Genomic DNA, 23,360 nt, shown 5'->3' on the forward strand with positions numbered 1-23,360 from the left:
AGGTTGTAGGTCAGTATCCAGCATTTAGCAAACTATGCGTTTACAGTGAAAGCCCAAAAGACACTATTATGGCCTGAATGAGTGTGAAATTGGAGCAGCTCAGTGAGGAACACCGAGGAAGGAAGAAGGTGCTCCAGCCTTAGCAAAGGGGGTAGTTTGGGCTGGTTTGGTTCTGCATAAGGACTCGAGGGGGGTCGTAGCGGGGCACCAGCTCAACGGAGGCTTCCTGGCAACGTGTGATGCTTTAGCCAAAAGACTGAATGAGATTCTTGGATGCGTGAGAAGGGAAATGGTGAGTAGGAGCTGGGAGAGGATTTTACCCCTTTATGGGACTGGGGAGACTGATTCAGGAATTTTACATCCAGTTCAGGTGTCTGCATTTAAGAGAGGGTGTTGGAGAGTGTTGAAAAGAGCTACAAAAATGATTGAAGGACTGGAGACTGAAGGCCTTAAAGGGGGGAGAACTTAAAGACCTCCATCTGTTTGCATTATTGAAAAAAGAGGTTGAGAGGTGACTTGATGACAGTGTATAAATACCTTCACAGGGAGAAAAGAGCGGGCATTGCAGGTTCTGTAATCTAGCAGGGGGGAAAAAACACAAACGGATGGCTGGAAGCAAGAGCCAGATGAAGTCAAACTGGAAATTAATCACCTTCATTGTTAAAAAAAACCCCAACAGGTCCAATATTTTGGAATGAATCCAAAGGAAAATGGTGGGTTTTTTATTCTCAGTGTCTTGAAATGAAGACTGGGGTCTTTTCTGAAAGACATGTGTTAGCTAAGGCACAAGCTAGCACTTAACGGCTAGGGCTTAATGTGGAGATCCTTGGCTTAAAATGATCGTATGGATACACTCAGCACTGCAGTGGCATCCAAAAGGATGCATTAGCACATATGTTTGGGCTTATCCAGCAGGCTTCTGAGTGGGGCTAATGAAGGACGTTAACTCGGGAGCAAGGATGTAGTCAGGAAAAGAAAGGAAAAAAATCCATCATGGGGCTTTATTTTGCTTATTGGCTTTTAAGAAAAAAAAATCAGAAGCAAGTAAAAGCGACCTCCTTGACACAAACGTCTGCAGGTGCGGAGTGGCTGGCCGGGGTACGGCCGGTCAGAAGAACCCGCTGCAAGTGGGTGGACGAGTAGCTGTCCCGAATTAATGAAATCGGTTTAAGAAGGGGTTTAGCTGCGCGGGTGCAGCACGTACTCGTAATGACAGCCTTGAGGCCCTTCCGAGTGGAAACGCCAGATCTGGCTTTCGGAGAGCGGGGTTTTCCCTACCCCGGGCGCACATCTGGTCTTTTGTCCTGGACAATAGGAAGGCCCTTTCCTTGCGCTCCCGCTCTCGCTGCCACGCCTGGCCCTGTTCCCACCGAGGCAGCCGATCCCGCTGCCTGCTCCCGGGCTCCTTACGTCCCCCCGATCGCCTGCGTCCCCCTGCTCCTGGCAGCTGAGAGCAGTTGGGCAGGGTTGGATTTCGGGATGTGCTGAGAGCAGCCGGTTCACCAAAGGCACGGTTGGATTTGGGGAGGTGGTGGTGCCTGGTTGTGGCTTCTCCTCGTAGCGATGAAGCTCAGTCCTGAGCCCTCGACAGAGAAGCAGAAATAAGAGGTCTTGCTTTGTCAGCTGATGGATTGTCCGGGGAGAGCTGAAACGGCCACTAAATGTCCCACCTGCACCTCTGTGAATATCGGGGACCTTTTGTCCTGCATTCACACCAAGAGTTTCCTAAAATGTGCAGGGGATGCCGGGTTTGGCAGCTGAAATGGTCAAACGCTTGACCACGTCTCGTCCCAAACATCGCGCTGAGCTGGGCTTTGGTCCAGCCTGATCCCAACTTCAGCCGCATCCCCCACCCCGCTCCTCCTGCAGTGCTGCAGCCACGGTCCCTGCCACGAGCCGGGACGAGCCCCAGCCTTGCCCGAGCCTCGTGGGGATTCATTAAAACAAACACGTGGAAAGAGTCAAATACCAAAATTGGCCTTGAGTGTTTTGGGAGGGAGCTTGGGCTCTGGGGAGAGCACCTGGCTCAGTGTGGCCAGGCCCCTGCACTAGGTAATGTGGAATAGCTGTTTCACTGGGACAGGCCCCCAGTCCCTTATCCCCTCCCACCCCACGTCCCAGGCAGTAACACGCTTTCAATATTCAATAAAAAAACCCCGAGCCCTGGAGTGAAAGGGAAAATGTATGTCCGTGGCAGAAAGCAGGAGATATTGAAAGTGTTACCAGTGCTTTGGGGTGGGTAATAGCAGAAGATTTGCTAAAGGAATCTGGAAGAAAAACCCTTTTTCAAAGGAACTGTATAATCCCTGGTAGCTCAGTGTCTCACGCTCAAGGACTTGCCTCCACAGTCTGCCATCAAATGACGAGAGGATTTGCTGTTCTCTTCTCTGGATGTGCAGTACGGAAACCCTTCCCACACCGCTTTTCTCATTCTTATTTGAAGGGATGCTCCTCTGCTCCTACCGAGTGGCAGGGTTGTCCCTGTTTTGTGCCCCACATTCAAAGAAATAGAAATAAAAAGGGGAGCAGAAAGCACCTGCTACGGAGTGATGTCCCTCCAAGTCAGGAGCACAGCATCCCTGGAGCCAGGGACTGGGGTTCGGGGTTCGGGGCGATGCTGGGGGCTGCAGGGGCTGCGTGGGAGAGGAAAAATCTGGGGGTTTCTTTCAGGCTGTTTTGGAGGCAAGAAAAAACATCTGGGTGTGAGACAAGGTGTGCGTGGTGGAGGGAGAATCGGTTGGGGTGTGCGACAAGGACAGTGTGTGTGTGTGCGTGTGTGTGTGTGCACGTGAGATGTGTGTGCAAGAGGGGAGTGGGAAGGAAAATCTGGGGGTGGGAGCCCGAAGCAGCTGCCCATGGGTGCACATGGGTGTGATTGCAGCTGTACGCAGCTCCCCAGTTCAGCCGAGAGGCACCGTCTCCGAGAGTGCAGCGGGCCAGCACCCCCAGGCACAGACCGGCCCCGGGGTCTTGCCCCCATTTGCAGCTTTGCGGGGAGCTCGGCCGCAGGCAAAGCGCTTTGGGCAGCAGGAAGGCTAGAAAGGGTTTCAGTGGAAGTGATTTTTATTGGAGAGCACGGTTTTGCTGAAATCAAACCATTTTATGGGAACACATAGGATATTATTGACAGGGAAAAAAATCTGAACCATTCGTTTTGACCTTCAAAGGATAATTTTTTTCCAAAGCATTGCATTTCAACAAATCGCTCGCTTTAGTTTTGACGGTACCACTCAGATTAATTTCATTTCAATCTTCCACGTGTGCAAGCTGCTGGTTCCCAGGTTGCACCCTGGCAGGCTGCACGCAGCGCCGCGCTCCGGCTGCACCCGAGGCATCCTCCCCTGCTGCCATGTTTCAATTAATACAGCAAATGCAATCCCCCTCCATCAATGCTTCTGAAAACCTTCCCCAGGAAATTTGGGATGGACAATAGGACTTGGAGAGGAAAACAGATTTGAAAGTGCCACAGTTGTCCGTGGAAGAGAAATTGTCGTTTCTGAGCCATGAGAGTCAGCAGCGCAGAGCCTGTCCCTCCCTGCTCAGCCCTTTTGATCCAACCTCTTGGAGAGCAGCGATAAACATATGCGCTAGCCAATTTATTCCATCTTTTGCATTTGTAGGACATTTTTGATGTGAAAAGGAGCTTAGCTTTACATTTGAGTGACCTCGACGTGCTTAAAGTTAAGCCTCTCTTTAAGTGTGTGCAGAACTGGGACCGATTAGCGGTGCACGTACCACCACCGTGTCCCGCTCCCTGCTGCCGACATTCACCCCCTGCAAGAGGGGGAGGTCTGGCTGCTAATTGCATTTATTTGAAATGACGACAGACCTGTGCTAACGCCGCGTTTGTTTATGCTCACGGTAGGAGCGGCGGCTGCTGCGGCACGCGGCGTTTTGCAGCCCCGTTGGCCGGGGACGTGACTTTTGCTGCTGTCTGGGAAGTTGCAAGAAAGACGCCAGACGTTTGCTATTTCATCGCTGTCGTTTCTTCATGCAAAAAAAAAAAAAAAGGTGCATGAGGCCTGCGGAGGCTGCGGGGTGGCTCGTGGCCAGGGCAAAGGGATGCTCCTTCCCCACTGCACCCGGGAGCTGGGCCGAGGCTCGTCCTTGGGAGGGTTTGCGGAGAGCCGGAGGAAGGGACGCTCAGGTCCGCAGTGACGGGGTTCGTGCCGAGAGCAGTCAGCCAAAGGCACCTTCAAAGGAACATTATTATTTCGGAGACACATACAAGGGTAAATCCCCCGTGAGCACAACCGGACCCCAAAGGAGGAGGGACTTGTCGGCTCACGGAGGCTCGGTGATGCTGCGGAGGCTCTTCCCACACAGCGAGGTGGGGCTCCTGGCCTCTGCCCACCAAGCCCCACCACCAGCAGCCATACGCCTGCAGAGATGATTCTCCAGGCTCCGCTTTTAATTCACTCGCTTTCATTTATATTCAAATCAGAGGATAAATGTAGGCAATGCGTGCACTTCAGCTAAGGCAAGGCAGCCGTTTCGGAACAACCGCATAGAGGGTGCTTTATTTTTAAAATACATGGAGAAAGAGATGAAGACACAGAGCTCTGCACTCTAACTGTCATCTTCTTGTTGCTAACATAGGCCTGGTCATGAAAACAGAAAGATTTTTTAAAATTCTTTGCTTCCCAACACACATGCTGTTTACTTGACTCCAGCAGTGAAAATAAAGCCATGACTTCTGCTTGTGTTTTAAGTCAGCTCCGGTATCTCGTGCATGGGTTCGCAGAGATGCTCCTGGGGATTTCGACTCTCAACCACTCTTTATTTGATGATTTAAACAAATGATAAATGTGCATGTGGCATAACGAAAACATTCACTGAGGAAGTGCAGCCTAAAGAATATATTGATCGCCCTTAAATTAGAGCAATGCTTGACAGGGCTCTGCAAAGGGCGGGGAGGGCACCCTCATCAGGGGCAAGTCCTGCAAAGACCCACTGGGCTGGGCTCTTAAATGAAGGTGGAAAACTTTCCAGCATCATGTGCAGCTCAGACTCACAGGCTATGCGCCCTGATAAAGCACATGGGGTCTCACCAACAATCCTTTGCATTTAGAGCATAATCATGCCCTGGAAAGCGAACCTGACGTGCTTAAAACTGACAGTGCCCTTTTGCAGCATGCTTTTTAAGCATGCTAACACCTACGCGCGCTGGCCAGGCTGCGATTTAGCTTTGCTCCTCGGTCCCCGCGGCAGATTTGTGCAGCCCCGTCGTTCCTGGGCTCTGCCTACCCCAGGGCGCGCGGGAATGTCAGAAACCACCTAATACACGTTGACTTAACGGGAGTTGTGCAGCAAAACGCTGCTGGGTGCTTTGAAAACTAAGCCTGCAGAGGGGATTCATTACTCCTGCATTGCAATTAATGATAATTAAAAAAAAAAAAAAAAGTTTTTGTATCATGAATTACGCTGGGTGTCAGAATTAACATCTCATTGAATTATCAAAGCTTTCAAGCAGTGGGTGGTGGAGAGAGTGGCTTGGGGCTTGCAAATAGGTCAGAGAAAGAGCTGGTTGCTAAATATCTGACGGAAACTTTCCACTGGGGAAGAAAATCTTGCTGATTTGATGGAATAGGAACAATTCTGGGGAGGATGTCGATACCCTTAAAACTCATGAAAAAAGCAGGCACAGAGGCTGGGCTGCCTGCTCGCAACCCGTGTCAGCCCTCCTCATTCCCCAAGGATCCGTCCTGCTCCGACGCGCATTTCTCACCTTCTCCTTGCAAACCGAAAACATAAAAAGAAGGGAAGCGTGAGAATTCTGGTGGCGCGGTGCCAGCGCAGGTCCGCTCTGTGCCCTTCGCATCCCGGCTGAACGCCCTCGGAAGCGGCCAGAGGCTTTTTGGGTGCTTGTTTCTTCGGGGTCCGGCCTGGGATGGTTTGGGTCCAGTGTTCAGGGGTGTGGAGCACTTGCAACTATATTTGACATCAACAGGGGGAGCGGTGAGTCCTGCTGAAGCTGTCCCTGGCAGGACATGCCACCCACATCCTCCATCCCCTTCACCCAGCATCTTCCATGGCCTTTCTCCAGCGTTTTTGACAGCCTTCGCCCAGCCCTTGCTGCGAGGACTCGCAGCTTTGGGGGTTGGTGGTGATTTCCATGGACGTGGGAATTCAGCCCTGGGGGTTTCTACCCCTGCTGCCACCGGGACGTGGCGTTGCCGCGAAGGCTCTGGGCTGTGTGTGCCACCAGCGCAGCAGGGAGTCAGTCGTATTTCTGCACCTCTTTATAACGATTCTCATGATGAGTCAGAGCTGAAATAAGCCAGCTGGGCCAGATGTGCAGAAGTACTCTCTGGTTTTGCGTGTGATGCCTGCTCCAAGGGGTGACCGGTCCTCTTTCCTGGGCCCTGCTGGGACAAGGATGCCCCGAGGACGTCTGACCCAGGCAGGACCTTCCTGTCTCCCTCTGTGTCGGGGTGACAGCACGGGGCCGCCTGAGGATAAAGGGATGGAAGGTTGTGACGGGCTCAACTGGTCCTCCCAAGCAGAAAGGGAGAATATAATATTTTGGAAACCAGATGAGCAGAGCCGGCAGCCTGCGCTGTGCGGGCTCCCAGGCCTGCACGGGGAGCATCGCTGAGCTGGGAGACGGGCACAGGGTCCATCCTTTGGCTGCTGAGGCTGCGCAGCTTTTATTTAAAACTAAGGAATTTCTTTGTTCCAGACAACTCTTTCCCTAACAATCGTTCCTCCGCTTGGCTTCTTCCTTCCCGTCCCTGTAGACAATAACCTTGTGTGAATCGCTGGAGGAGAGACTTGATCAGCAAACCATCCTCCCTCTCTGCCAGCTGTATTCCCCCGATCGGAGGGACTCTTTGGTCCCCGTGGGGAATGACAGGCTGACGACGATTATAAACAGCAAATCTCAGAAGGGTTTGTCTCCGTGGTGGAAATGGCGCAGCATAGCTGCTGGGGAATAATAATTATATTATTATGCAGGAATAAAGTCCCATTTATTTCTGAGAAGGGAATGGGTATGGGGGAAAGAGTAGTGAGTTATTGCAGAATAATTAGCCCACAGCAGCTACGCCAGGCAGCGTTTCCCTTGTAGACAACCCCTAAATATTGCGCTAGAGAAGGACTCGCAGCCTAGACCGTGCGGTGGGCGAAGGTGGAGCTGTCTAATCCCAAAGAGACACTTGTCAGCATCCACTGGCTCCCGCAGGGACAGGAGACGATGCAAACACTCGCTTGGCAGGGCCACACGCCTACGGGCAGGGACGGGCAGCCGAGAGCCACCGTGCCCCCCGTGCTCTGCACCGTCCCGCTCTGCACCTTCCTGCAGCGGGATGCATAGGGATGGTTGCTGCCCATACGGTTCCATATGGCCCACCCAGCTGCTCCGGCCCACCCCGGCGCGCAGCCACGTGCCTTTGTGTTGATCGGAGCAGCGTTTTCCCCAACGCACAGGGCTGGCGGTGCACGCCTGCGTCTCGCTTCAACGCGTGTGAACCAGCGATCACCCAGTTGGGTACCGTAAATAATTAATATCTGTGTCACTGTGCTTCCTCCCTCCGCTGCGCTGTCAGTCGCTCCTCCGGGACGGCGGGGATTTGGCCAAGGTGGCTCCCGGTGTCCGGCCCCAGCAGGACCGGGGGTGGGGGCAGCCTGGGTGCTCCCCCAGGTCTCACGGTCCTCACGGCTGGTCCCCGGCTTGCAGCCGCGCTGGGTGGGAAACAGCTCCAGCCCTGAAGACGAGCGGCACAAAGGGGAATGAGTGGATGGCTGCGGGCGTGGGGCCGGGGCACGGAGGAGGCGGAGGTGGGCAGGGGGAGACGGCGAGGGCGGGCTGGGGGGTGCTGAGGGGACGGTGACGCCCCCGCCCTGCCGGACCCCGCTGGGGCCTGCGCCGGGGCACGGAGGGAGCCCCGCTCCGGCAGGGATGGACCCCGCCGAGAACCGGCTTTGTGTCCCGCCGCGCCCCCCGGCGCCTTCCTCATTGTTTTGCAAAACTGGGGGGGGGGTCTGGTGGTGTTTAATTTTAATGCCCCAAAATATTAAAAACAATGACAATATAAAGATGCTACAAGGGCCTGTCAAGACGGGGCTAGTCACAGACGAGGAGGCCGGCGGCCGCCCGTCCCCGCTCCCCCCGCGCCGGCGGCGGGCCCGGGGGCTGGGGGCGGCGCCCCCGCCCTCACAATGCCGCACCGCGAGCCCCGGCGGCGCGGGGCCGCCCCCCCGCTCCGCCCCGCCCCTCCGCCCGCCCCCGGCGGCCGCCGATTGGCGGCACCGCGCACAAGGCGTCCCCAAGTTGCCGTCAGGTGGGGCGGGCGCGGCGCTGATTGGCGGCGGCGGCGGGCGAGGGGCGGGGCGGGCGCGGCGCTGTCAGCGGGGCCGGGGCGCGGCGGGAGCCGCCTGCGGGGCGCTCGGAGCGGCAGCGGCGCGGCATGGCCGGCTGAGGCGGGCGGGAGCCGCCTGCCCGGCCCCGCTCCCCGGCCCCGCTCCCCGGCCCCTCTCGTGGGTGAAGGAGCGCCTGGGTGAATGAATGAATGAATGAATGGCGGAGCGCCGCGCCGCAGCATGAGGCGCCGGCCGAGGACCGCGCCCGGGCTCGCCCTGCTCTGCCTCGCCGCCCTCCTGGCCGCCGCCGCCGGGCTGCCCTCCAGCGCCGCGCCGCCCCCCGAGCCCGGCAGCGGCAGCGGCGGCCCCGCTGAGGGCAGCCCCGGCACCGCGCCGCCGGCTCGGCCCCGCGGCACCGCCGCGCCCGCCCGGGGCAGCGCTCCGCCGCCGCCGCCCCCGGAGGAGGAGGAGGAGGAGGCGGCGGTGGCGGCGGAGGAAGAGGAGGAGGAGGAGGAGGCGGCCGCGGGCAGCGGCCCCGCAGGTGAGCGGCCCACGCGTGTCCGTGACGGGGGCGGGGGGGCGTCGGCAGCGGGGCCGCCGGCTCCGGCGGGGAGCGGGACGGGGCTGCCCCCCTCCCTGCCTCCCTCCCTGCCTCCGCCGGGCGGACAAAGGCGCGGCCGGGGGTGGCTTCGCGGGGGGCGGTGGGGACGGGGGGCGGCTCCCCGGGCCCCCTCCGGCTGCAGCCACCCCCGCGCGGGGCAGCAGGAGGGACCCCCGCCGGGCGGGGCCCCCGGGAGCACCTCACGCCCCGGCCCCTTGTGCCGGTGCGGGGCTGGGGCCTGGCGGGGGGGGCAGCGGCCCCCACGCAGGGCTGGGGTGCGGTGGGGGATGCCGAGCCGGGCCCACCCGGGACTGGGGCCTGGCGGGGCAGGTGCACCAAACCAGCGCCGTGCCGCTGGCGTTACAGGCGATAGCGGTGGTTTTGGGGAGCAGCGGGGCGGGTGCTGGCCTCGGCTCCCCACAGCATCCTTCATGGCAGCCGTCCCCGGCGTGCACCGTGCTCCCCGCGGAGGAGTGTGACACGTCCTTCCCATCCCCGTTGCATCGGGGCAGCGTCCACCCTGTTGGACGCGGGGCTGGAGCATCGCCGGGGGTACCTTGGAGGCAGAGAAGCATCAAGGCTTCCCCGCTCCCGCCTCCACGTGCCGGCAGCAGAAGAGGGTTAACGATAACTTGGTGTCACTGGAGCCCATGTTCTTACCTGTATCTGAAGGTGCGTTTGCAGCTCGGTGGGTGCTGGCAAGAGCCCACACTAGTGTGGTACCCGATGCGAGGGGAGAAAAGAGCCGCGGGCTTTCTCTATTCTGGGAAACACGCGTCTCGGTGCAGCCTGCTCGAGGCCTGATCCTGCCCCCGTCGCGGTCCTTACGGGCTGAGGAAAGCATTATGGCAATGGGAATAAATGGAGTGATCAATGAAGAGCGTGAGGAAGGAAGGGGTGAAGGGCGGACTGGAGGGCTGTGCTTTCAGCTGAAGCTCTCGCTGGGTGTAGCGCTGAGTGACGGTGCCGGGAGATGAAAACGCTGATGGCCTTCAAAGTCGAGACTCCGGTTTACTTATAGATTAAGTGGGCAAAACTCTGCTGGAGACCATGGATGGAGCTTTGTCCACTTATTCCACCAGAGAACTTGGCTTTGCTCTGCACTTCCAAAGCTTTATGTTCAGACACATGCAAATGCTCTAGCACTGATTCTTTCCTTTTTTGTATTTATTTTTTTCTCCTTGCCTGCAAGATATTTGGTTTAAGTGTGTTGAGCTTCCTCTAATGTGAAAGGGATATATTCTGCTGTTCTGGTAGCTTTAGCAGTCTGAACAAGTGGATTAATCAACCTGTTTTATTTGGCTAGAAATATCATCAGTTGAAGATCTGGAGTCTCTTGTTTTCAGACTTTAATTCCTTTTTTTTCCATTGAGGTTTCTGTCTTTACTTTCTCCGGAAGAGATAGAATGGCTTAAGATTAGGAATTGCTGATAAAGGTAGGAGGAGTTGAGCTTTCTTAAAGCAAAAGCAATTCCCTCTATCGTGCCACGATCAGACCTCATGGGCTCAGCGACTCAGCTGGCACCTGCAGCGCAGAGCGACCCTCTGGGTGACAAACGGGGGACACACGTACCTGCCCTGAGCCGCGGCAGGCACACGCTTCCCTGCCTGACCTCGCGTGTTGTGTTTGTCTCTGTCGGTGTCAGAAGGCATCGCCTCTCCCATCTTGGGCTCCAGTGGTTTTGTCACGAGGACGCCTCTCGTACGGGCCAGGTGAGAAGTGTCACGCGAGGGTATTGCAAGGCGTGAGGTGACTGGTTTAGCAATGGCTTTGGGATGCTCTGGGACGTCCACGTAGGATGTTCACATAATGTCCTTTTATGTCTGCTGCCATAGGAGCTGTCAGGGATGCAAGTCGGGAGGTTTTGTGTCTAATCCCAGTGCTGTCTCAGATCCCTCTGCGCTTCAGATCTCACTTGTGAAACAGGAGCGCCGGTGATGATAACTCTTCCCCCCATCCCTGGGTGTGCTGCGTTTTTATTGTGGAGGCCAGCATCACCCTTTGAAGTTTTAAAGTGCTAATTATTAATGGCTACAGCTGCTTCATCTCAAAATTGCTCTCCGGTGCCTTTACGCTGCGGTGATGGCCCGGGTAGGAAGCCATGGGCAGATTATGTCTCCTCAAACAGGCCAATTTGTTAGTCGTTAGCGTGGCAGGTTGGGATTAACCCTGGCTGATGGGGGATTGCTGGTGTGCTCGCGGGTCCGGTGGGTTTTAGGGCAGGCGGGGGGACGAGGCGGCAGCGGGAGGAGATGCCGGGCTCGGCAGCGTCCCCCTGCGTGACGCGGGAGCTCACGAGGTGGTACGGGGGGGTGGTATGGCCGTGGTCTGTGTGGGAGCTGGTCTCTGAGTTTTTTGTGGGGCTTTTCTGTGCTGACCCCATCTGCCGAGCGTTGCTGGAGCCCTGCACAGCGGTTTGCTCCTGAAGGGTGTTAAGCACCGAAGGCAGAGTAAAGCCAGTAGGCACCACAGGTTTAGCTGAAACCTTCCTTTTTCTTTAATGCAAGCATGTTTTCAACGTTACTTTTTCAATTCAGTGAGGAATTAATGCATTATGTGCTTTATTGCATGAAACAAATGGGCCTTTTCTCCTGCACGTTATTAGAAAGGCTTCCTTTAATGCTGATGGCGTTATTACTGATAAGAAATTGGTGTGAGGGTCCTCACATTCAGTGTTTGTTCAGCGCTACCAAGATTTAAATTCCGACTTCAATGCATTTTTCTCATTCTGATTTCAGAAGTACTTCAGCTACTGCCGAGCTGCTTGCTTGCTCCACTCTCATTCTGTTCCCTTTCCCAGTTCCACGATGTTTATTTTTCTTTCCAAGCCTGTGATCATGTTAAAATCCCGGATTTTGTTTTTAAGAGAAGTAAATTGCTAATCCTCATGTTTGTGGAGACAAGCTTAGAAGTATCCCCTGCCTTATCGCCAAAGCCTCTAACACCCGCCACGGAGACGCTGCCTCTTCCTTTTATACAAAATAGCCTCGTTTTAAAGCAAAAGCTGGAGCTTTGCTGGGGAAGCTGACCTGGGGATGGCTGCTGTTCGGATGCTCGGTGTTGGAGCAGAGATGCGGCTGCTGTGGCCAGCGTAGTCCTGGTTGGACTTTCCCTGCCTAAAGAACAAAACTTCTCTATTCTACCCATTTCTGTAGGGTGGTGTTGGACAACGTGGGTCTCTTGGAAGGACATTGTGTTCTGACTCTTTTCCGGCCCCACGCACAGCAGATGGGTGGGCTGAAAAGCCCAAACCTCCTCGCACAGCCTCGCTGTCCCCGTGCCGTGGCTGGGTCAGCAAGCAGAGCTGCACCTAAACCCTGGCTTTGGGCATCTTTAGACCGTACCGAGTGTTTCGGCTCTCGAAAGCCGTTGCCTTCTCTCCTCCCCATGGTTTCTGTAGTGCTCCACAGGGCTTCCTGGGTCGCCAGGTCCCAGATGTGACCCTGAGTCTGGCTCCTCACCTCTGCACTTCACGGGAGGGGACAACGAGCAATTTCTGCTGCAACCACAGGGCAGGAAATGCAGGTGGCCGGGCTGCTCGGAGCAATTAACCACGGGAAGGCGTCCCGTGCTGCTACGGAAATGGGTGAAAGCTGAGTCAGGGTGTGCAATGATGTTCGATGGGTCTCCAGCCTCTGGCACGGGGCCATCTCTTGCTGGGATGCTCGCGGCCCAGATGGTGGAGGTGCAGCCAGAGCCCCTCTGCGGGTGCTGGCTGCGGCTCTGGGTGGGATTAGCTGATGGGTTTAGCTTGTAAAGAGGAGCCCGGCAAATCCCCGGGGGCAATGGGGGGTGGCCTGGCTAATTGGCTGGGCGCAGGGGAGGCAGCGGGGCGAGGAGCGGACCCGGTCGCGAGTGCTGGCTTCATTTCTTCATCGTCCAGCTGGAGAGGTGGAGGGTTTTGCTTTTGTGCGGGGTGTGTGGAGAAAGGTCCATGCACTCCGTGCGTGCAGGAGGCACCGTGGGGACAGGTCTTGTGAGGGGTCCCTACGGCACCAGCAGTGCTGCTGTGGGGGGAAAGAGCTTGGTCGAAGCCATGGAGCCATCGACAGCCAGACCCTGCCACACCGGGCCGTGCTCCTCGAGGGGCTGGGAGCTCTCAAATCCTGGTGGGACAGAAACAGCCAAGTTGCTGAAGGCAGTTTTGGGACATCTTGCCAGCGCTGGTCCCTTTTGCAGCTCTGGGTGACTCCTCTTCTTCGCTCTTCCTCTCCAGCCGTTAGCCCTTCAGTAGACGTCTTCCCACCCAGGTTTGCCCCGTGATCGGCTTCTTGGCCATGGTCAGCGTGACACAGGACTCTGTTGGGGATATGTGTAAATGTTTAATGCCTGTGCAGCAGGTTGGGTTTCCATGCCTGGGGCTGAGCAGCAGGCGAGGCTGAATGTCTGCAATGGACTTCTGCAGCCTCAAAAATCTCCATCTCTTTAGGTGCAAGCGCAGGTCCTGCCCTTCAGTGCTGGGCTCGTACGCAGGCACCTGCTGGAATGCCCCTGCTCTGCCTCTGACCCAGCGGGGGGCAAGCGGGGGGAGCCGCGGCGGGCGAGCTGGGGCTCTCTTCCCGCTCATCGCTTGGGAAGGCAGCTTAAGCTTTCCTCGTTTGAGGGCTCGGGATTGTGTTCAATGTGGCTACCAAGGTAGCTCGCTTTCAAGATGTCAGTGGGATTTACATTTTTTTTTAAAGCGATGGAAATTAAGTTACAGACATGAAGGCTGAGAACAGGGAAGATGGTTGTGTTACTTGGGATCAGTACGGGAGCAGCCAGGGCAGAGAGTGCCTTTTTTCAATCGAGTAATAAATTGTGGGGTTTGTATCTTTGAGCTTAAAATAAAGGGATGTTGCCCACAGCAGAAAATGTCACTCCCTTGCCTTCCTCCCTGCCTCCATGCTCCTGTCTGAGTCATTCTTGAATCAGATGCATCCAACTGTCCTGACTCAAGATTTTGAGATTCTTGGACTTAGCGACGCTCATGAAAATCAGGATATTTCTGGGAGGACCTACAGAGCATCCAAGGACTCGTTTGTTAGCTTTCCTCTGCAGGGAGTAGCCCTGGGATTTTGCTGTCTTTCTTTTAAACGATAGCCGAGATTCGGGCATCATCACATCACTGAGCTGCCACTGGGAAAATACCTCATGTAAAGTAGGACTGCTACTGTGTGGTGTGTTGAAGTTATTTATCTGGGTGCTCTGGGTAATACACAAACACCAGCCTCTACAGAGGCAAAGTTGCTGAAACACCCAATAAAGTGGTTTCCCTGAAGCTGTGTGGTGGGCAGGGGCTGTCCCGGCCCCCTTCGCCCATGCCAGCAGTCCTCCGGGCGCTGCAAGGGAGGCTGTGGTCCCCAGGGGCTTGGGCAGCCAGGGCAGCACCCAGCAGTCAGGGTGCCGGAGTGTGACCGGGGAGGAGCCTCGCAACCCCCAGCGGCGTCTGCACGGGGTGCAAAGGTTGTGCCTGGCCAAACAGCTGGGAAGTGCGTGGGCGAGCGTGGGATGGGCTTCCCAGCCAGCAGCTGGTGTTACCCTTGGAGCATCCTGCCGGGGTGCAGGTGGACCTTGCCTGTTCCCGGGGAGGCACCTTGGGCTTGATCCTGCCCGCTGCCCGGCAGGGACCGGGCTGTGCCGGAGGGGGAAGCACCGCTGCACTTAAGGAGCGATGGTTCTGGGCTGGCAGCAGAGCCCATCTCGTGGGCTACGCTGAGGTGTAACCTCAGGGGGCAAATAACTGCATCCCAGAGGGGACTGTGGTCCTTGGAGGTGGCTGCAGCATCTTGGTGTCTACCCAGATGGGTGGTGGTGATGGTGGGCATTGAGCCTGTACCCATGTCTGTCCCCACCAGCTGTGCGCGGGTGAGCAGCAGGAGGACAGGGACATCCAGGGCTTCCCACACCCCGTGGCTGCACGCAGAGAAGCACAGAACAAGCCGTCCCCGAGGAACAGAGGCCCCGGACGCGAGTCTGCTGAAGTCAGGGGAAAGATTTCAGAGTTTTTTTGACAAGAGCCTGTGGCCTATAAATACACAGGGCGAAGTCATTGTGCTGCTGCTAATATTTGCAGAGCTAACGCCAGCTGACTGTCAGGAAGTGCTGCTGCGGATCCGAGGTGCTCGCTGGTGCTGCCAAGAAGCAGCCGAGATCTTAGCAGTGGTGTGATGCATCTGCTATCGTTAGAAATAAACTCATGCCTATGCTGGGTGCTGAAGGCAGGGATTTCTCTTGCAGCCATCTGGCTGGAAGGGAAGGCTCCTTCTGCTTTACCTCTGACAAGCACTTAAAATAAAATAAAAAATGCTAAGGAGCTGGATTGCTGTGCAGCACCTAGACCGCACCTGAGACTTCACTGAGCTTTTAAATAAGGTTGCAGCAAGGGCTTGGACTTGCCTCAGAGGTCCTGGAAAACGCACAGGCTTTGCTGCCCCGGCTCGTGCTGCGTGTCTGAGCCCACCGGGGCTGCCTTGCGCAGCGAGGCTTCGCTCGGTGCGAGGAGGGGGCCGGGGGGGCAGAGTCTGGCACTTTATAATTGGTTGGGGATATTAATATGTTTTACGAGCTAAAGGCTAGGTTGCAATCTAAGCCATCTGCCCTGCCTTGGGGGGTCGTGTGTTTCCACCACCCCGAGAGAACAGGACCGGTTGCAATTCAGTCTCATTAAACTGATTGAAACCCAGGATTTCTGGTTCACAGGAAATTATTTGCTTTTTTTAATTTGACTTTTGCGTTGGGTCAGACTGAAATGAAGTGGCTGTTCTTGCATTGCTTCTGCTTAAGCTTCCAGTAAGCTGAAGGGTCCTGCGCCTTGGGGCTGCCCCATAAGATCGCGGTCCTTGTTGCGCTGGGGGCTATGTCCATCCCCAGCGTGGAGCTGGGGGCTGCTGGGACCCCGCTGAGGGGAAACGCTCCCCAGATCCCGGCAGGGCTTGTCTGGAGGGGTCTTTTATTGGATTAAAGCTTGTCAATCTGGAAGCATTTTGAACAAGACATTCTGGACTTGGAATAATTGAATCTCATTTGCTTGGACAGAATTTATTTTCTCCTCCTAATTCAATGGGAAACCCCCTGACAGCACTGGTCCCGGCTCCTCCGCAGCTGCCGATCCCGGAGAAGCGGTGACTTTACCTCTTCTGATGGGGTCACCCGCTCTCCCCCCAGCTCCTCTCCCCAGCCCCTCTCCCTGCTTCTTCCCAGCCAGGGATGCTGGAAAAGTGGTCCAGCTTCTCCTCCTACGGCCAGCAGATCCCATCCCAACGGTTGGGGTCCTGCAGCTGAGCGGGTCCGGGGCAGCCTGGCTGTCGCCCCTTGGTTTCACCAGCTATTTAAAAAGGCTCCGAAAACAGAGGGAGGGATGCTCGGTTCACGTGGTTTTTCTGGATTGCGCCTAGCTGCCTGCAAAGAATAGACCATCTAAACACGCTGCCGGAGCGCTGGTCGGCCGGGGACGGATTGAGCTGCCCAAAGCAGCTCTTTTGTTGGAGGCTGAATTCCTCCTCTGGCTGATGCTCGTCCGGATCTTCCCATGCAAAATTCCTATTGCCCTTCGTCACACGAAATGCAGTGGGGTTGTGATGCCGGACAGGCTGCCAGCCCTCGTATTTGGCAATAGCTCTGCTCAACCCCCTTCAGGGCTTTTATTCCGCTTCCCTCTGGAAAAGATTTTTGGGGTCTCTGTGCCTGCTTCATACACACATGGGTCCTATTTCAGTAAATGAGGAGCTTCCCCGGAGCTGCATGAACTAATGCGAAGCCTTAGTTTGGTCTTGTGCTGCTTAAAGTAGGATTTTTTTTTTTTTTTCCTGAACACCTGCTGTATGAATTAAAATTTGCCTTGTAAATGTAACCAATTCAGAGTCTGAGCATGAGAGATGGGCGTTTGCTTTTTGCCTGGAAAAAGAAAAAAGCAGAACCTCGAACGTTTTGCTCTTGAGGCAGCTCGGCCGTGAAACCAGAGAGAAGCCCAAGTCGCTCTTTTTACTGTTTTTAATTCAGTTGCCCCCTGTCCTTACAAATAAGCCACCAAAAACATGACGAGGCAAGCATTTCTGCTATTTATAGCTCGTGCTGCTCCGCATGCCTGTTTTAAAAATCAGCAGCTAAATGGCTCTGCAGCCTTTCAGCAAAAGGCTTAATGACACAGGCATTTGATATGCATGGATAGATGTATGTACGTTTAAAGGCCGACGGTGGTGAGCCTTCACCCCGAGCAGGCGGGATGGTTTCTGCAGCTGGGATATTTCTCCTTGGCGAAGGGGAGCCCCTCCGACGCTGCCCTGGCTCCGGGGAAGGGGCTCCGGTTCAGTCTGCAGCCCCAGGGCTCGCCCCTGCTCCAGCCATCGCCAGCCAGCCCCGGCGTGGGACTGGTCCCCGACGTGGGACTGGTGCCACTGGGGATGCTCCTGGCAGGGTTGCTCTTCCCACCTCTCCCCTGCACCTTGGCTCTTCAGGGGCGTTATGGCTAGACAAGATATACATTGATATTCCCCAAGCTTTTAAAACAATCTATTTTTTGAAGCTGCATTAACCCCTTATTTCTTTTTTTTTCTTTGTGGCATCACCTCTGTATAATTAAGAGGCTGCTGGTAACCCTTACCCGTTTAACTGGTCATGCCACTTCTCGGATGAATCTGCTTTATTCCTGGCAAATTATACTGCTGCAGTTTTCAGGCAGCTTTACCCTATTTTGACTGACTGGCTGACTATATTAACTGATAGTGCTGCTTGGGCTGCTTTGATCCCGTATTATTTATGGAAATGATGGCATATAACTCTGCGTAGCTGATTAATGCTGCATGTATTTTTAATGTGTTAGTTCTACTGTTTGATCTGTGCTAAATGATTATTCTCCGTGTTCCTGGGTTCATTTCAGTTCCTTATGAAAAGGATATTGAAATGGACTGTTTGTTTTGTTGCTTTTTTTCCCCAGTGGTCTCATCTTGTGCTGGTTTTTAAGCTTTCACAGATTGTTTTCCCAAGCATGGCTGTGCCATTACCACATGGAGCATTTACGCTTTATTGCTATTAATTTGAGCGTTTCATTGGTGGCATTACTCTAAATTCATTGCTGTGTGTGCCGTTGTTTGACGTTTCAGGGAGATACAAGGTAGAAAATCTACTGTTTAGGTGATGCTCAATTCTTCCTCATGTGTGATTGCTGAATCCCAGCTTGGCTGTGACTCGGGTCCAGCGGCATCTGAATGAGGAAGAAACCTGTCTAAATTGGAGGGGGTACAATTAATATTTTCTGTGGCCCGTCACAGGATGGCTGGGACTGGTCGATATTAAGAAAATGACTTTAATTGCTGGGGAGGTGTGTGCTCGACCCGCAGCTTCCTCCTCTGCGGTGTGAGATGTGGTGGTGGCTGGGGAGGGACCGGTGGGCGAAAGCGGTGTTTCATCCTGGGAAATACCCGTCACATCCCGTGGCACATCCCATGGCGCGCACGGCACGCGCCGTGCTCCTGGCGCTGCTCTTGGGGAGGGACTTGGACGTCCTTCATCCCTGTGGTGGTTTAGCCCCAGCCGGCAGCCAAGCCCCACCCAACCGCTCGCTCACCCTCCCCTCCGGTGGGATGGGGGAGAGAGTTGGAAGAGCAAAAGTAAGAAAACTTGTGGGTTGAGATAAGGATAGTTTCATAATTGGAACAACAACAACAAAAAAATTGTAATGAGAAGGAAAACAACAAGAGAGTGAGAGAGGAACAAAACCCAGGAAAAAAAAACAGTGATGCAACCGCTCACCACCCGCCGACTGATGCCCAGCCCGTCCCCGAGCAGCGATCGCTGCTCCCGGCCAACTCCCCCAGTTTCTATACTGAACATGACTGAGCATGACCCCATACGGTACGGAATAGCCCTTGGGCCAGTTTGGATCAACTGTCCTGGCTGTGCCCCCTCCCAGCTTCTCCTGCACCTGGCAGAGCACGGGAAGCTGGAAAGTCCTTGACTGGTGTGAGCATGACTTAGCAACAACTAAAACATCAGTGTGTTATCAACGTTATTCTCAAACTAAATCCAAAACACAGCACTATACCAGCTACTAGGAAGAAAATTAACTCTATCCCAGCCAAATCCAGGACAATCCCTCCTCCAGAATCCTTCCCCATCACCAGACATGGCCAACGGGGTGGAAACCAGGAGGTCGTTCCAGGAGGACCATCTGTGAGCTGGAGGATCAGCGTTTCCCTTCCCTGGGGTCCAAAGAGAGGAGGGGAAGTTGATTTTTTTTTTTTTTTTTTAGATTTATTTTTTTCCCCTGCCTTTTATAACAGCTGCTTATTTTCATGGTGCAGGCCAGGGTTGTCTCCTAACCCCTGCCCGCACACACGCCTCCTCCCTGGGCGCATCATGTTCCAGCAACAGCAGGTTTGCAGGATGCTTTCATGAACAGCGCTGTAAAGATGCAAAGCAATGCTAGTTGAAAACCTTTAACTGAAGGCTTTTTTTCCCTCCTCTGAACAGGACTTTTTGTCAAAATCAGCAAAATATATCTCTTTCTGCAAAAGATCCCTTTTCCCTTAATGTCCTTTCCCATTGAAAACAGTTTAAACTTGACATTTTGTTCCCTCCCTCCAAATTTTTCAAAGCTCCTTGTTCCATGAAAAACTTCAATAATTCCGTTTTCCTCCTGCCCTCTATTTCAAAGATATATAAAAATATACATATGTATTATAATATATATAATTTTTTTGTAGATACACATATATTTTTCTGTCTGCTATAACTCTAGCCTTTTGTCACCGGGAATGAAGCAAACATTATAGACTTTTTTTCTGGTGTTCTTCCTCTGCCCCAAAATGGAGACGTGCTAACCTGAGCACTGCAACGAGCCAGTTATTTGGGGGGAAAACTGGGAGGGACGCACCGCACTGGGCACTGAGGGAACAGGCAGGAGTTTTGGATACGGCTCCTACAAACCGAGTCGCTTCCCTGCACCGCGTCTTGATTGCAGACGCGCGAGTAATGGGGCAGAGGCACCCACACCTTCGCCGTGCTGTTGGATGGGGAAGGAGGGCACGGCGCCTTGCCCAACACCCGCAGCCGGCAGAGCCTGCGGCGGGGGGTGTTCCTGTGCCCCCCTTCCTACCCCAAACTGCAGCCCGAGGGGCGTGGGGAGCTGGGCTGGGATGCCATTAGGACCCCAGGATATCCAGAGAAGTTGGAGGATCTTCTCCAGGTTGTTTATCAAAACAAAAGGGTTATTCGAATTAAAGTGGAGCACGCCGACCTGTCGGCTCTTGCCTGGGCTGGGTGTTTGCTCACTTTGTGCCAACACAGGAGACGTCTTCGCCGGAGCCTCCCCAGCTAATAAGAGCAGCCCCTTCGTGCTCTGCCCTTCCCCGCTGTGGTCAGTTGGGTTTTTTCCCGGTCCCAGTGCTTGAGGAAGATTTGGGGGGGATTTGCCTTGTTTTTAAGCTCCCTGTGTGACTTGGACACAAGCGCAGCCATCCCATTGCCCGGCACTCCCCTCCCTGCGAACGGCCGCGTGGTGTTAAGATCTGTCTTGCGGGGTTTTCCAGCAATGCCCCCCAATTCCCAGGCAGGGCTGGGGGTCCCCCCGTTTGGGTCGGGGGAGCCGGCGGGCTGCGTGGCATCGTGCGTCTTGCACAGCATCCCCTCTGCCGCGGGGAGCAGATGGGGAGGTGGAGCCGGGCTGCTCGGCCGGCTTTCAGGCTACGATAAAGCGAAGTGACGTCGAAAACTAAATACCTGTTATCGGAGAAAAGCAAACAGAGCCTCCACCTGCCTCCAGCCTTTCTCCCTTCAAGGGCAGGCTGCACGCCTGGTGTAAAAGATGTTTTATTATTAATGTGCTTGCTTTGGCTTGGCTGTGTTGAGAAATGCAAGCTTGACTCCAGATAATGAATGACAAACATTTGTCTGGACTTAACTATTTTATTCTGACTAGTTTTTTTTTCCTCCTGGAAGTTTGCAGTAAGTTGTTGACGACATGCCCTTTGACATGGAGTAGTGCTGACGCCTCGCAGTTGGATCTTCCCATCCTTTTCACATCTTGGTGGTTTCCTTTCAAGGGAGGATTTTGTGCATGTCTAATCCATTTAAAATGAAAAATAAACAAGAAATGGACTGATCTCTGAAGGGGCAGTCGGGTACGAGGGCGGTGCTGGCTTCCCTGCAGAAGGTGGCAAGCTTTGGGGTGGGATGGAGGGAGCGACGGCCCTGCCGTGCCCAGGAGAGGGCCTTTCCCCCAGCACCCCCGTCTGGTGTCGGGGGTGCCTAGAGCAATGCCTGTCACTGACTTCTGGTTTACAAACCCCTTAAAAGCTTTCCAGTAGGTGTGTAGATGGTGAGTTCAAGCTTGTGGGCCGGGGAATCGATGCTTTCCTCTCTCTGCTCCACCACCCATCACTTTGTGATCCCTCTTGATCCCCTCCCACTTTGTGTCTGCTGCCGTGTACGTATGTGAGCTAGATGACTCTTGCCTTAGAGCCGATAACCTCACCCACCTCTATATATGTAATACCAGGTAATATATTTAATAGTGCGTGCAATATTGGCCATATTGAACAGAGCCTCTCTGTGCATTGCCAGGGTTGTGTCGGGTACCTGCAGCTCCCCTGGATTTAGTAGGACTTTGGGTGCCCCTTTGCAGGTGGGACTCGGATGCTCTTTTTGCAGGGTTTCTCTTCAGCAGAGCTGGTGGAAGAGGAGGCACCGGTCCTCCTCCTGCAATGCCAAAACAGTCAGTATAAAGCCCTCAAAAATTGGAAAATGGTTGGGGTAGAAACGTCAACAAACCTCTTCTGGCTGACCCTCTGGCTACAGGGGAAGCTGTGTGGCTTTTGAGAATCTCTGACCTGGGATCAGGCTTGGTTTTGCCAATCCAAAACTGAGTATGCTGCCTTTGCCAAGGATAATTCCCTTGGTGATGCCGTCCCGGTTGCAAGACGTGGGTGGTGCGGTGCTGCTGGAGGGCTCGGCTCTGACCCTGCCCATCAGTAGTTTGGGTTTAGCATCTTGGCTCAGACTTGGTCTTAGCTTAGTGCCTAAGCTGTGGGTGACACGGGGAGCACTGCACAGGATGCCTGAAAACCTTGTGCCTGGCTGCCTTCGTCTTCCCCGTCGCGTTTTTAAAGGTTTTGCCTATTTAAAGAGGATTTGGCTGTTCTGCGGGACAGCACTGTTACCTGTTGTACTCCACTGCATGGTCTGGTATTTATTGGGAAGGGTTCAGAGAATTGGCTTAGACTTTGAGTCACTGTTTATTTGTGGTTGCTGAACTTGTGCTGTTTAATGGAAACATTTTCCTTTTGAAGATGAACTATTGCTAGAAAGAAATACGGGCAATACCTCGTGGCTGAGGCAGGAGCGAGGACTGGACGGAGCTACAGCGTCCATCGGTGTCAGCAGCAGCGTGATGACTACGGAGAGAGAAATTAAAAGCCAATGTGCAGCCTTGATTGAAGTCCTTAATCTGCTGCAGGGCTCGGGGGTTTAAAGCAAAGGTGAGCAGGAGACAGGGGCTGGTTGCCCTCAGCAGTTCCCTGCGAGCGGACTCTGTCCCTGCTCCATGTGCACGGCGTGGATTTGTCCTCTCTAAATTTAAGCTGTCCCTGCAGTTGATGGAGGAAGGTTTGGAGTATAGCTTAGATGCACCGAGACGTCCCCTGTCCCCGTCTGCTCCTGCAGCAGCGGGTCCCCAGGAGCCGACAGCGGATCTGCTGCAGTTCCCCCCTTCCAGTGACGAGTGACAGCTTTCTCCACCCAGGTGTCTTTTTTCCATGACGTGCCCTGGCCCCCGTATCAGTTCCCTCTTCGAAAGCTCAACTTCTCCTCCATGGATTTGCCAGCAAATTTTGTCTCGTTGCAGTATCTGCAACCCGGTTCGGCTGGTGCTGGGTGAAAGCAAAGGTGAAACAAGTTCTCAAAGGGGGAATTAGAGTCACCTGATGTGAGCTGGAAGTAAATGCATCACCAGGTCCTGTGCAAGGTGTAGCAGGGCAGGCACAAGACTGCATTATAAAAATAAGGGAATAAAACTTACGGAGCAGGAAACCTCCTCTCTTCCCAGCTCAGAAGGCGTTTTCCTTGCCCTATCCCAGCAGCTCTCCGGGCTTGCGGCACATTATAACTTACAACTCCTTGTCTGGCAAGAGTTAGGGTAACTCCAAATTAGCCCGTAGCGCTATGTCGTCAGAGCCTTGAAACAGGACCCGAATGGCAAAACCTGCCCGAAACCAGTTGTGATTACTCATGCTTCATGCTATCCCTCTCCCCCGCTGGAGTTTCTGCTATGGTAATTCCACTTATTAAGCAAGGAGACAAAACACCTTTATTAAACTTGGAACCGAGCTTGGGAGCAATGAGGGAACAGAGACTCACTGGCTTCAGACTGTCAGAAGGTTTTCTTCTCTCTCCAAGTCCCCTCTCCCTTCCTCTGCGCAGCCTTTAAAGTGAACGAGAGAGGAAGAAAGATACTTTGCTGTTGGTGATTAATAAAACTCTGTA

General features: G+C 54.4%; 1 protein-coding gene across 3 annotated transcripts in view; it reads left to right on the top strand.

The window, feature by feature from the left end:
* Nucleotides 1-8,344: 8,344 nt before the first annotated feature.
* MEGF9 (multiple EGF like domains 9) overlaps nt 8,345-23,360 on the top strand; it is a 58,922-nt gene continuing 43,906 nt past the window's right edge. For all 3 annotated transcript variants that reach the window (XM_072883201.1, XM_072883202.1, XM_072883203.1), the window contains exon 1: nt 8,345-8,842. In XM_072883201.1, the coding sequence (XP_072739302.1) occupies nt 8,515-8,842 (328 nt within the window). In that variant the 5' untranslated portion in view covers nt 8,345-8,514. The remainder of the gene's footprint in view (nt 8,843-23,360) is intronic.

The sequence above is a fragment of the Ciconia boyciana genome, chromosome 18 (assembly GCF_034638445.1).
Source record: "Ciconia boyciana chromosome 18, ASM3463844v1, whole genome shotgun sequence".
Classification (NCBI taxonomy): Eukaryota; Metazoa; Chordata; class Aves; order Ciconiiformes; family Ciconiidae; genus Ciconia; species Ciconia boyciana.